Genomic DNA, 14,427 nt, shown 5'->3' with positions numbered 1-14,427 from the left:
TGAAATATCTAAATCACTTTCCAGAATTATCTAGCTCCCTCCATTAACTTAAAGGCTGCAGAGTCTTTAGAAATTTAAAAACTCTCCAAAGATGCCTGAGGATTCAATTTTAATTTACACGTGAAACATAATTTGAAGTTTGTGTTTTGTATTACTGCCTACGCTTACCATTTCTAATGAATTTGATACAATCCTTTTTCTTCCAGTATGCTTTCTATTACACTTATAACTTTAACTCAGTGAGATGCTGAAAGGCAAAAAAAAAAATTTAAATTAATAGGCAGGTACATAATTACATTTTCTCAGCAACTATCCTTAAAAGATATTTCAGAGCATAATTTTTAAAAGACCATCTATAATATTTTATAAACTCTTAAAATCACAAGAAACACTCTCTGTATACATCAGTGTGCCTAAATGTTCAAATATTATGTAAACAAACCTGTTTTTCCAAAAACTATGCAGAAGACTCACGAGTCCAAATAAAATACAAAATATAAATCTTAATTGCCATATCAGCCTCCTGTTGGCTAATGGCTTAGTAAATTAGGTGGAATGTTATGCTCTGATCACGAATGTTCATTGTTTGAAATGTTCTGTACAGTAGGAGCTGTATCCAGCCCTAGTAAAGTTCCAAGATATGACTGGTCTCTAGGATCCAACATTTGCTCAGGTCTTACAGGATGAACAATATTTGCAGGCTGTGGAGTAAGAGTATATTTCTCTAGAAATGACAGATCTGTCGCACGCTGATAATCTGCCTGCTCATGCTGTGGAGGAAGAATGCCATGTGACTGAGTAGTATGCTGTACTAGATCAGCTTGAGGATCAGGCATCTGAACGGGTACCAGAGTCACTGGCACACATACTTCTGTAGATACATTCTGTAACAAAGTTTTGGCTTCCGATTGATATGTTTTGGACTGTTCCACATACTGTTTAGCCTCAGTTTGATAAACTTTGTCATCGGAAGTGTACTGTACTGGTAAAGAGACTAGTTTTTCTTCTGAAGAAGATGTCAGTGCCTCTTCTGCTGCCTTTGTTCCGTGAACATGGTCAATATGGTATTTCAGCTTGTCTTTTCGCTTAAATGTTGCATTGCAGTGTTGGCAATTAAATGGTCGAGCATCTGAATGAATAACCATGTGCTTTGTTAACGTCTTCTTAATTCTAAAAGATTGATTACAGATTTGACATTTGTATGGTTTCTCACCTACAAAGAAGCAAAGAAAAGATGTAAAGATAATTGACTCTGAATAATTCCACCTTATACATAAATAGATGAGCTGTACGTAGCATAGGAACCCAGCATAAAATGAGCGTGCTGAAAACAAAGAGCATATTTCAACAACAATTCAGAAATCAAGGGAGCCCTTGAAAGTTTGGAAGTTATACTGACAAACCCTTCTCCCAATATTTGGGATTTCTGTCATAAAAACAATCAGAATATAAAGCAAACTACAAAAGAAAAAATAGAACAAACCAAAAAAACCTGTCTTTCAACAGTTATAGCACCACTACTAAACAAGCTTAGTTTATACTTCACATTTTGAAAGGATGATGACTTTCTCTGAAGACATAAACCCTTCTACAAATGGATTTCAGATCCTTGTTCAGATTACCAGTAGAAACACAGTATTCTCTGTACCCCTAAACTGATCAGGCAGTCTGGGTGTGGAGACATACCACAAACCTGTGCTGAGAATTCTCAACATTTCAAGTTACACGTATTCAGAAGGCAGTACTCAGAAAGAGCCAACAGATATGATGAAGAATAAGTGCGGCAGCATTCTGCTACTCTTACTCTGAATGCTTAACAATTGTAGTAAGTTAAAGCAATACCATTAATTTTGAAGTACAAAAATAAGTTCCCATGCATTTTTGTTTTTTACCTGAATGTGTCCTAAAATGCATTTCCAAACTTGATTTTCCTTTAAAAACTTTCTTACAGACTTCACATTGGTGAAACGTTGCTTTATATCTTTAAAGAAAAATATATATTTCATGTTAGATAGCTTTACTGTTAGTAGTTCTGGAAAAAACTATGTGCACAGTCCTTTCTGAAGTCTTTAACTGCAAAACAGATGGAAATCCTGGTTTCCAAACTTCCTTACATTCATATTATATTATATTCATATTATATTATATTCATATTTTTCATCATCTGAGTGACAGTAAAGCCAATTAGCTCTCCCAAACTAAAACTCATACTCTCTCCTGGGATTGACAACTAACATTCAAGGAGCAAAGACTACTAAAACTTTTTTCCTTTTCCCAAATACATCCTTCAGTACCATTTTTGACTAACACCCACTCGAGGCTTTCACTCTGGTACAATTATGCCATAAATTAATTATTAGGAATGGTTCAGCCTACAGGCTACCAAGAAAAACAAAAAAAGACAAAAAAACTCCTCACAAAAAAAGCATAGAATGATAGGACAATTTACTGTGCTTCCAACATAGACATAAAGGCTTCCACACACTGCTGTGTACAAGCAGCTGAAATACATTATTTGAAAAACAAATAACTTCAGTTTACTTGGACATCTCTGAAAAGCTCATTTTTGGAACTCAATAATTTAAAAACCCTGCTGCATTTTAAATGTATAGAAATATGTAGGTTTTCAAAGTATTTACCTCCTTTCAGAATCAACAGTCTACTTCCAGCTTCTTAGATAGCTCAGAGTGGAAGTTATCACAGTGCTTAAATGATGTCTAATAATTCACTCTTAATTAGTATGTAAAGATAGTGAGAAATATTACAACAAACCATTCATTCAGAATTTAGAACAACACCGAAACAACAATTATCTGATACACTTCTATGGAATTATAATTTGATTTTTTAAATTTTTTTTATTTATTTATTTATTTTTAACACTTCATTACACTACAAAGAAAAGGACTCACTTCAATTGCAAAGGCAATTTTCTGACATCCATTTCAAACCATAATGGTATCTTTACCAAGGACAAAGGTAATGGCCATAACAGACACACAGATAACTACAGCTCGGCACAAACATGCAAGTCTTAACAAAACCAGTTATGTTACAAAAGCGTTTATGCAGTTATTAGAATTGCCAACACTTACTTCTGCCAAACTTTTTCTCCTAGATGAACGCTTTTATAATGAACAGTGAGGTGATCTCTACGGCCAAAACATTTCCCACATTCTTCACACTGGTGTGCTTTTTCACCTTTAAAGGCAAAATTCAATACATTTTGGTTAAACCTTCTGGAACTTACTAACTGTCCAAGAGTTATAGTTGTAACAAATAGACTAGATCCACATCAAACTCTTCCATACCTTCCTTGAATTTTATACCAAAGGATTATCTGTTATCAAAGAACAAAGTTCAAAAAGTAGGATATTTCTATCAGAGCAAAGATTTTTACCATTTCTTGTTTGTGAGTATAACTGACCATATCCTCATTCCTACATACAAATTCATTTTAATGAGTTAAGGGACACTTCACCTCACTGTACAAGAGGTACGAACGAATGACTAGGAATCTACTCTCTTCTTTACAGTTCGAAATGTAGTATATTCAATAAATCAGAAGCTACAAAAGTTTATTTAAACATATTTTCAGCCGCTAATTTTCAGAACTTAGAATTGCTTCACAGCATTTATCTTATTATCCTGATTTACATAGTTACCTTTTTCTTTTATTCTGCTGCTTAAAAGAATCTTGATTCTTTTTAGTCATCTTGAGATCTTCCAAATAGTGGCAGAATGTTTCTTCTCATGTAAGTAGGAGGAGTGTGGACAGTCAAAGAATGTAACTTTCTAGAGGGGGAAAAAGCAAATAGAGTAGAAAAGAGGATTTTTTTTTTTTGTACTCGAGTTTTCAAAAAGATTTCTTTATTTTATAGCAAACATAATTTTGAACACTAAAAAAGAAGCCGTCCTTCAAAGAAAAGGCTCAGGAAGCTTGGACTCTGATCACTTTCAAAATTTCACGCTGCCTATGAATTATTTTGCCTAGTAGAAGGCCATGTTCCCTTTGGACTCCATTTTAAGAAAGTGCCTAGTGAATTTTTGCTCTACCTATACATTCTGTAACCTTTCCTGACTTCATACATTTGGGAGATGTTTTTATTTTTATTTTTATTTCTATTTCTATTTCTTCCTTCAGATAATCTCTTTCTGGCTATTCTCAGGGCTGACAACCACCACTTTCCTTTCTTCCTCCTTCTCCACAACAGAGAACTTTAGAAACACCTCTTGGATGCTTTTACATTAAAGTGATCAGCGTGCAAACTATGATAGAGACTGTGACAGCTTCTTTGTTGTGGTATTAAAGTTTCACAAAATTGCTATTAAAAAAAAGAAATCTGAACTCATTAAAAAAAAATCCTCCTTTTTCACTTTTGCTTTTTTTATTATTATTATAGTTTAAAGCAATTTGGTGTTACATGTTTTTGACTGTCCCTTGGCTTTCTAGGTTAACATGGAGGAAACATTTAGCATATAAACTTGGAGAACACGTAAGGTTAACCCTACTGAAGCAGACCTTAAAAGCACTTGGTCAAAACCACCACATAGATTTACACTGAAGAGAATCTGTAATACATTCAGTTGAAAGTAGCTGTTTCTGAGACTATCTTCAAAGCACATGCCTACCTGAGTGTATTTTTTTGTGTTTTGTCAGATGGTCATGCCGAATAAATGTTTTCCCACATTCTTCACATTCATATCTCTTGTCATCATGATGGACTCTTAGGTGAAGTCTGTATTACAACGGAGACAAATTTACTTTCACGTCGCTGCTCAAAATTAGGAAACTTATAGTCATACAGCCACCAAACACAACTTTGTTAATATAATCAGTCCTGCTACTTCAATGCAGAATTATCAGAAAATTAATTTTTTAAAGCTTCTCGCAAATACCAGGAAATAACATTTAGTTGAAATATTCTTAATGACTCTGAAAAAGCAACAGAGGACAAAGCTCAACTCTCACATTCAAAATTAATTAACAAAACATTTCAGTCCTCCACTTAATTTCTCTCTGATTAACAAAGATTCAAGTGTTTTCACAAATGCACAATACTCAACTTTAATGCAAAATTCATACGGGATTCCGTGCTGAAACCACTCAGATGTTTTGTACTTTAAAAAATGAATGATTTCTCACATATTATTAATGCACACTCAAAATTTAAGCACGATTAAAGCATGTACTAATGCTCTTAGAATACATCAGAACACGGTATAAATTATTATGCTGACAAAGTGAATAAATCACCAGATGAGACACTTCAGCATTGTATCTGATAAAAATCTGTACCTGTAAGAGCTCCCATGACGAAAACTCTGCCCACAAATACTGCAAAGATGAGGCTTCTCTCCACTGTGAATTCTCAGATGCTCTTTCAAAGTTGTTCTGTTTTAAAAAGGCAGTGGAATTCAATTTTAAGCAGTGTCACTGCCACTTTGAAGTAAAATAGGTCTTCATTTTCTCAGTTTAGTTCGGATAGATCAAAACATACCCAAATAACTGTCTCAATTTATGCAAATACACACACGCATACATCCAAAGATAGTATCCCAGACCTCTACAGTTTGCTGAAGCATCTGAGTTTGGACACAATATCACCACAGAAACAAAATATCATCCCAGCATATGCTTGGGCAACATACTTTGAAAAAAACATCAATTTTGACAGTATCTTCTAAATAATATGTCACTACATATCTCTAAGCTTTATTATCAAAATGGAAGGACATCCAGATCATGGAAATCTATTAACTTAATTCCTCACAGAGCTTGTTTAAACGTACAGAGTTACTCTGTGTATATAGGTAAGTACATATGTTTGCAGGTTTATTTTACTATTGCCTTTGCAAAGAGCAAAGAACTACAAGTGCATGCCGGTAGCAATCCTTCTTCAGCAAAGGAACTGAAAAATAAAATTCAGTATACAGAACTGGTATGTGTATGAATTAAACAAAAAAGAAAATTCTTCAATCTATTACAGTTCCCAATTAAAAATGTTATTAGTCTAGGATATTCTACATTTTACACAAAAAAAGTTATTTCTAATTAAAGCAGTAATGTTTCAATATTCAACTGCATTGCATAACTTAAATGAAACTTGAAATGTATAAATATATATAGACTTTTTTTTTTTAAAAAAAAAACAAACTCTTGCAGTTCAAATTGAACTTCACAGAATTGTAATTTCTTGAAAGAAAGAACTGTTTTTCACAGTTTGTTCACTGTTTCATTATTGCATTAGAATGTTTTAACATGTGTATACCCTACTGATTAAAGTACTAGATAACACATACCATCACAAAAATCTGTTAGGGACAAACATTCTTTTTGTAATTATTCCAGACAACTTTATCAGACATTAAGAAAATAAATCAAGAAAACAGGCTCCAGCATAGATAAACTTCGATCTTTTCAACAGATATTCTCTATGGAAAACTCACTGGAATCTTATTCACTGACATGAAGCTTGCTTTTTTCAAATGAAAATTATTTTCATTTGACTGGTTTCAGAACCCAAATAAGTCAGTATTTGGAAACGTTTGAAGATGACATCCTTTCATAGAAAACTGCACTGATTAATACCTGCACTGAAGCAATGATAATGACTAATGAAAACTTACATTTTTAAATTCATATACCTGGAACAGAAATGCGTGTTTAATTTCGATGGTTTCCAAGTGGAAACAAGGCACTGAGGGACTGCACTGCATTTAAAAGTTTATGGCATTTGCTACTACATGCTACTTACACATGTGAACAAAAATAGAATTTATTAGTCAACATTTGGGACTTCAGTGTTGCCAAACAGCCAAACTAACAACATTCTTCTCCATTGAGAGAAACAGTAGCAAAGGTTTTGCAGTTTATTATTCCATCTTCCTTGAAACTCTTTGCAGAAGTCCAATTCCTTCTCAGTCACTCTCACCAGTGCTCATTGCCTTCCTGTCCTCATCACTGCATTTACCAAGAGATCTATGGCAGAAAACTCTTCCCAAACAAATGCAAGATGTTCTGGCAAATACAGGATCCCTAACTGAAGCGGGTGAGAGGTAAAACATCTTTAATAAAATTCTGCTTCATAACTACATTACGCACAGTTGTCACTGGTCATCAGTAAATCGTGTTACCTGTGCCTCTTACACTGAGTTTTGACCTACTAGCCCTCTGACATGGCTTCCTTTACATTAAAAAGTGAAAGCTAGAACTTATGCTGTGTATTTCTGTAATGTCATGCACTTCCTTACCGTTCCCTAACAGATTTCCCACAGATGAAACATGTCCATTTTCTCTTTCCTCCGTGAGTACATTCTATGTGGCGTTTCAGATTTCCTGTATCATTAAACTGTCGCCCACAAATGTCACAGGGAAAAGGCCCTAATGGTAAACAGACACACACAGTATTGTTATCTGTCAGTTAAACCAAACAAGATACACACATTAGTGACTTGCAAAAACCCTGATCAATTTACAAATCAAAGAAAAAAATTCTTTAATAAATTGATTGATGCTTAGTACAGTCGGTGCAGTTTAATTAAACTTCCTTGAATTACCCCTTTATTCCTAATACCAGTTATTTTGAAAGTATCATGACTGTAAAGCAAAAATTAGAATGATTAGTCAAAATATTCAAGCTCACTTTATCTGCTCCAAAACCCAAATTCCCATTGCTATCACCATCTATTCCCTAGTTCCTAGCTGGTGTAAATATCTGGTAGTAAGGTCTCTGGAAAACTTCAGGGAGAATCTGACTCAGCAGCCGAGAACCAATATAAAGAAAATGCTCTTAAAACACAGAAGAAAACTTAATCCTTCCCCCCAGTAGAAACGATGTAGATACAATACAACATCTCAAAAAGACAGCTGAACGGAAAGTTAAAAAAAATAAAATCCAAAAGAGAAGGAATTGGAAAAGAAAGGGGTGGATGAATTAGAAACCAAGCTGATCAGGACATACAGTGGTGGAGGAAGTTTTACTTTAAATCTATTGTTTACATGTCAGAAGGAGGTTTCTATACCGAGATGGAATTTTTCTTGATGTTTCAGTCTTGCAAATCGGGATTTAAAGTGCTCTTCGCAGTAGGTACACTTAAATGGTTTATCCTGAGAGTGAAGGATCATATGCTCTTCTAAATGAGGTCTGCGAGTGAAGGACTTCTTACAAATCTAAAACGATAATATATTTTATCAAAAATTCTTCCACTATCATCAGGATTTTTCCTTATTTATCAACTTTTAACAGTTTACTCCACCTGCTCTCTGCAGAGAAAAACCTGAGTCTACATAAATCCTAATATATTACGCTATGCAAATTAGGACATAGATCAAATGAAATCAAACTAACATATTGGCATCCTGTAAACAGCCATACACTCCACCCTCCCCTCTTTCTACCAACTCTAATGTTTAGCACTCTTTTTCCTGAAAAGAAATCAACTCTACTAAAAAAAAAAAAAAAAATGTATATATATATATATACACACACACACACACACACACACACATATATACACAAAACAAACAGTTTTGGTTTGTTTTCAGACAATAAAACACAAACCTATGTGGGACAGTGATAAAAGCTTCTTCTGCAGCATAAGCCACTGTAGAACTAGTGTCATACCTGTTCCCTATTTCGACTGGGAAATTGTCTGATAGCATGTTTTTAAAGAGAGAACAGAAATCCCAACAGAAAAATATAACCTCAAAATATGCATTAGAGACACAGAATATCTGCAACTTTAAAATAATCAAAGCCTAAAGGAGTAAGAATTATTAGCTATTATTAAAGTAAGACTCTCTCAGAATCATAGAATAGAATTATAGAATGGTTTGGGTTCTAAGAGATCCCGAGGATCATTAAGTTTCAATCCCCTGCCACAGGAAGGTCCACCAATGTCCAGATCTGGTGCAAGACCAGGCTGCCCTGGGCCCCATCCAACCTGGCCTTGAACACCTCCAGGGATGGGGCATCCACAGCCTCTCTGGGCAGCCTGTTCCAGCACCTCACCACTCCCACAGTAAAGAACTTCCCCAACATCTAATCTGAACCTTCCCTCCCTGAGCTTGAAACCATTCCCCCTTATCCTATCACTGATTACCCTAGTAAAAAGTTGATTTCCCTCCTTTTTATGATCCCCTTTTAAATACTAGAAGGCAGCAATGAGATCTCCTCACAGCATTCTCTTCTCCAGGCTGAACAAACCCAGCTCCCTCAGCCTGTCATTTGCAGGAGAAGTGCTCCAGCCCTCTCATCATCTCCATGGCCCTCCGCTGGACACTCTCCAATAGCGCCACATCTTTCCTGCACTGGGCGCCTCAGATCTTGACACAGCACTCCAGATGGGGGCTCACGAGGGCAGAGCAGAGATAGGCAGTCATCTCCCTGTACCCAGTTGTACAATTAATTCCTGCTCTTAAAACGTTTCTTATTTAGGAGCAAGTGGAATCTGTAATATGTTCATACAACATAACTTCGTCTGGAAGAGCACACCCTCAGGCAGCCATGCAATACCTCCAACCACGCTGCAGTCACTAGCAGAATGAACACTACTGATCCCTACAGCTAACATCTCCCAACCTTCTCCTGTATGTTTATAAGCCAAAGTTCATAAACAAAGCAAGACTAGTAATTATATCGTGTTACAGCACCTAGTATTAGACATATAGATGCTTACAGCAGCTAGCAAAACAAAAACAACTGTCCTGACCAAAAATGAACGCACACTGATTACCTTAAAAACAGAAAACCACATTTAAAACCTTAAAATGTTATCTGCAGCAGATAGAAAATGAATGGAAATTCTGCACTTTTCTTTTTACAGTAGATATCATTTCACATACACACACTTTTGCAGAAAATGATGGAAAGTATCCTATGATTTTAAATCTAGAAATAGATTTCACACAAATTTTCAATTCTCTTGACATGCATGCGCAGCTAAATGAAAAAACATCTCATACTTAACGTACACCTTCAAAGCATTCCTAAAACATATACTTTAAGGTCAGTGCTTGAAGTGTGTAATTAACAGAAGAACAAATACTCCATTGTTTAAGTATTCATAACTCTCAAGTTTAATCATCCGCAAATTGATGTACTTCAATAAAAGTAATAGCTAATCACATGAAAAAACAGGCCCTTCAAACTATTTTAGAATTCAGCTTGGTGCTCTATTTAGACACAAACTGAACACAAAGAACGAAATTCAGCCTCTAAATCCACACATAAAGAAGAAGTTTATACTTATAAAGCTTGCTGAAATTTCAGAGAAACATATACCTTATTTTCACTTCAGCATTCAGGTCACAAAACAGCTTAGTACCTACAGGAAAAAACTGCAGTACTACTTACATCGCATTTCCAGCCTTCACTCTTAGTCTTTTTAATAGAAAGAAATTCTTGCACATTCTCTGGATGAAACCTAGGGAAAGGACAGCAGCAGAAAGCATTCTTAACTTTATAAGATGAAGATCACCCAAGTACTAAATATCAATTCCTAAACTCCGTATGCCATAAGAGTTGGCCAAACAGCAGAACAGGACAATCGTAATTAAGCAGCTCTAAAAGCACAAGTATCTTGAAAACAGCGTTGACTGTAGACACCTTTAGAATCTCACAGGACAATTGGTGATACAAAGAACATCTAAACTAGAACACTTTGTGGATATTTACAAAGAAAGAGAAAAAAGTGATACATAAATATGAACACCTTTAATTAGACTTGTCATAAACAATTTATTAATCTAAAAGAATTTGGGGAGAAATTGTTTATCCATTATCACCAACAGTATAGTATTAACATATAAAATCAATGGCCTTTCATCCTTCCTTCAAATTAAAAAAAAAAACCAAACAGATAATTAATTATGAAGACTTGTGTTCTGACTGACTCTAATAGCTAATCTGAGCATTCTAATACTTACCTAAAAACCTATGGTACTGTAATAGTTACAGAACTGCTGAGGAACTGCTATTTAATTAGTTCTCATGCAGTCTTCATGGCAAGTTAGTTTGACATTGCTAATCCCTAGGGCCTTTGAAAAGATACTTAGAATCAATTATATAAATAAAGCAAAAAAAATGCTGTTTGCACAAACAATTCCTCAGAAACATGTGTCAAATTAGCTCATACTTGCCTCTTCACGTGTTTTGCTAACGTCTTCTTGCTTGCATGCAGCTTATTGCAGTAGGGACACTTGTGTTCCTTTTTATGAAAGTCTGTATCACTAGAGTGTTTCTTTCTGTGCACCGTCAGGTTGGACTTCGTCGAATAGCGCTGATGACATATATCACACTCAAAAGGCTTCTCACCTGTGTGTACACGAGTATGGCTCTCATATTTGCCTACATAACAACAGAAAAAAAATATATATTTATTAGCATAAATATAAGAGGTATCATGTACAGTAAAAAAGCTTGGGGGTTGATTCTAAATTCTAGAATAATTCAGTCAAGGTCTAGGTACCTCCCACACACATCTACAGATTTCTATTGGTGTATGCCACTGAAAGCTGCACGATGATCACTTACAGATTTCATGCAAGGTTCCTCCATACACTTCCATCATAGCTATTTGTAAAACTAAGTAAAAATACAATTGCTCTGTATTACTATTAAACACGTGCAAGAATTTTGAATCCCACCAGTTCAACCCTACAGCCTACTCTACTCCCCAAGCACCGGACGTACTGAGTACTTTCATTACACTGACTGTGAAGTGCCTTTTCAGAACAAGAAACACCTTACCAGCAAACTGGTATTTTTAAGAAAGGTATTTTCAAATAATAAAACCTATGGAAACACAAGCTTACAAAGAAATACTGTATATATCCCTTGAGTTAATGTTATTTCTCATGCCTTTTTTTTTTTTTTTTTGAGCAGAAAACCTAGAATTTTTAGTCACAAAAGGGCAGAAAGAGCCTCCAATGCACGAAAGTTCAAAACACACAACACTACATCTTCACAAGCCATTTACTTCTGCACAATAGCTTCTCAATATTTAAAGAAAACGTGTCATCTCAAGAAATTTTCCTGATTTCCTTTAATTTTAAGACATGGCATTTGAAGTACAGGTTAAGTCTTGACATTCTAATACTGAACAGCTATTATTACGTAACTTCGGATTTGGGAAATTAATTTCACTTCAGTTGCAGTATCCCCTCTATAAAATGTGGATAACTCTAAAGACACAACTGTTTATAAACTCAACTAACCAAAGTACTTTCAAAATGACAAGTTGCATAGAAGAGTCAAAATAATTCACAAGTATGTTTTTTATGCTATAGTCAATTAAAAAGAAAACAAACAGATCAGGACAACAAATCAGTTCTAAGAGTTGTATCGAACAACTTTTAGAACAAGAGCAAGCTAAACACACTGCTCTAAGTAGGAACATACCACAAACCTCCCATTGTATAAACTTTCAAAATGATGAAAGAAACAACGCGGCTATTATAAGAAAAAAAGTCCTGCTGCTAGGAGGAATGGTCCTTTTCCCACTTACCGTGATCTAAAGGGTGTCACCCAGAACTTCTGATCTTCACCCCGTGAAACAGCTCTGTTTATCCCCTGTACAATTAGCATTCCCACATGGAATAATGGAAAGAGAGCTACCCAACTTGCTTGTTCTTACCTATTCGATCAAACTTTTTGTCACACTTGGGACACTGCAGCAGTTTTTTGTTACTGCTCTGAATGATGACCGGAGCTAAGCCTTCAGGAATACTTGCCACGGAATCAGCTACCTCAGAACCCTCCTCAGTATCATGTTCTTTTTCACTTTGCTCTTCAGTGTCTGAATCTTCACCTGACATTTCTTCCTCCTGTCCTTCTTCATCAGCATTGCATTCACTTCCACTGTCTTCAAATTCACTTCTATCAGATGTTTCCTTGTCAGAACTGACTTTTTCCAAATTGCTGTCAGATGCATCATCACTTTCACTATCGCTATCGTCAAATTTAACCGGACACTTACGGTTTCTCGTGGACCGTCGAGTGGAAAAGCCTGCTTTCTCAACCATTTTTAGCCCATGTTTTCTCTCCAGCGAAAGGGATCTGTGGGCTTTAGCCAAATGATTTTCTAAAGACTTCTTGTAACAGAAACTTCGACCACAGAAAGTGCACTGATGACTATTCAACAGTTTACCAGTCAGCTCGGTTAGCGTTTCTACAGGTGTAGGTGTGTCAGTTACCACATCGGACTGTATGCTAGAAACACTCTCGTTATTCAGCAACTTCACTGCATCTATAATATCTAAAAATTTTGCTGCTTCCAGCACCAGCGGAATTTCATTTTTATATACAAAGAACTCAGAGGTGTACAGAAACTCCAACAAATGCTGAAAGACAGAATGAGTTACGTGATCTAACGTGACGACGTCAGTGCTTGGATTTTTGCTTAAGCAGGCATGAAAATAACTACTCCCAACAGCCACTACAACTTTGTGAGCACTAAATTCTTTTCCTTCTACGATTATGAGCAAATCACAAAATGACGGACGCTTCTGTCTATCATCATTTAGGTACTTGAGCAGGTTTTTGTTGTACTGTAAGGAGCTTAGGAGCTTCCTTTGTTCTGACGAGGGTGAAAGTTCTGGGGCAGATTCAAGCTGATCTGCAGGAGCTATTTCTGCAGACTTGGAGACAATTTCCTGGGCACAGTCTACTACAAGAATCTGATCCGAAGCAACTTTCTCATGGCCGAGGCGAACCTTTTCGTTTACATTTGCAGCGAGCCGTCTCCTTTTCTTCATTGCAGAAGCACAACTTTAAAACCAGGAGCTTCATAGGTGACTGACAAAGAATTCCCCTGGAGACTTGCTTCCACGCCAGACCTCCTCGAGAAAATTCCTAACAGCAATTTCATAATCTGCAAAAGAATTACAATAACAACATTCGGCACTCAGCTATAACTCCCTTTAGGTTCAGGCCCTCCACACCGCACTCAGCTCTAAATGCACTTGAAGCACTTTCGGAGCCCGGACGGCCCCGTCCCACTGCAGGCCGCCACACCGCACGGCTCCGAGCGAGCGCGCTGCTGCCGCCTATTATTAGAAGCGGGAGGCGACGCGGCCAGCTCGCAGCCTTGCAGACGCTTATAGCCCGTGAAATACTGCGCGACGGCAGCGCGCTATTCTTACCGCACCAAGTGCGCTATTATTATTACAGCCCCGCACGGAGTGCAGCCTCCAACACCGTCCCGCCGGGCGCGGCCCCGTCCCCGCGCCTGTCACCGCCAACGCCAGGCCGCTCCCCGCCTCGCCCGGCCCCACCCGGCCCGCCGCCTTTGTTCCCCTCCGGCAAACCCGCCGCGAAGCCCCGGTTCGGGCCGAGGTTCCTCGCCCGAAGGACGGCGACGGGGCCCTAAGGCACCGCGCCCGGGAGCAAAGAGGGCGCTTCGGGCCCGCCCCCCTCACCGGCT

The 14,427-nt window shown here is 37.0% G+C and overlaps 1 protein-coding gene across 1 annotated transcript; it reads right to left on the bottom strand.

Annotated features, from left to right (window-relative positions):
- Positions 1-569: 569 nt before the first annotated feature.
- ZBTB41 (zinc finger and BTB domain containing 41) lies at positions 570-13,759 on the bottom strand (the record flags this gene model as incomplete). The annotated part of the gene is made up of 10 exons (XM_079536014.1): positions 570-1,213; positions 1,893-1,981; positions 3,096-3,201; positions 4,633-4,739; positions 5,300-5,395; positions 7,255-7,384; positions 8,026-8,173; positions 10,359-10,428; positions 11,144-11,351; positions 12,640-13,759. The coding sequence occupies 10 exons, from the start codon at positions 13,757-13,759 to the stop codon at positions 570-572; spliced, it is 2,718 nt and encodes a 905-aa protein (XP_079392140.1).
- Positions 13,760-14,427: the final 668 nt, after the last annotated feature.

Source organism: Tetrao urogallus (assembly GCF_951394365.1).
Source record: "Tetrao urogallus genome assembly, chromosome: 5".
NCBI classification, from domain to species: domain Eukaryota; kingdom Metazoa; phylum Chordata; class Aves; order Galliformes; family Phasianidae; genus Tetrao; species Tetrao urogallus.
This window is presented reverse-complemented; position numbering and strand designations above follow the sequence as displayed.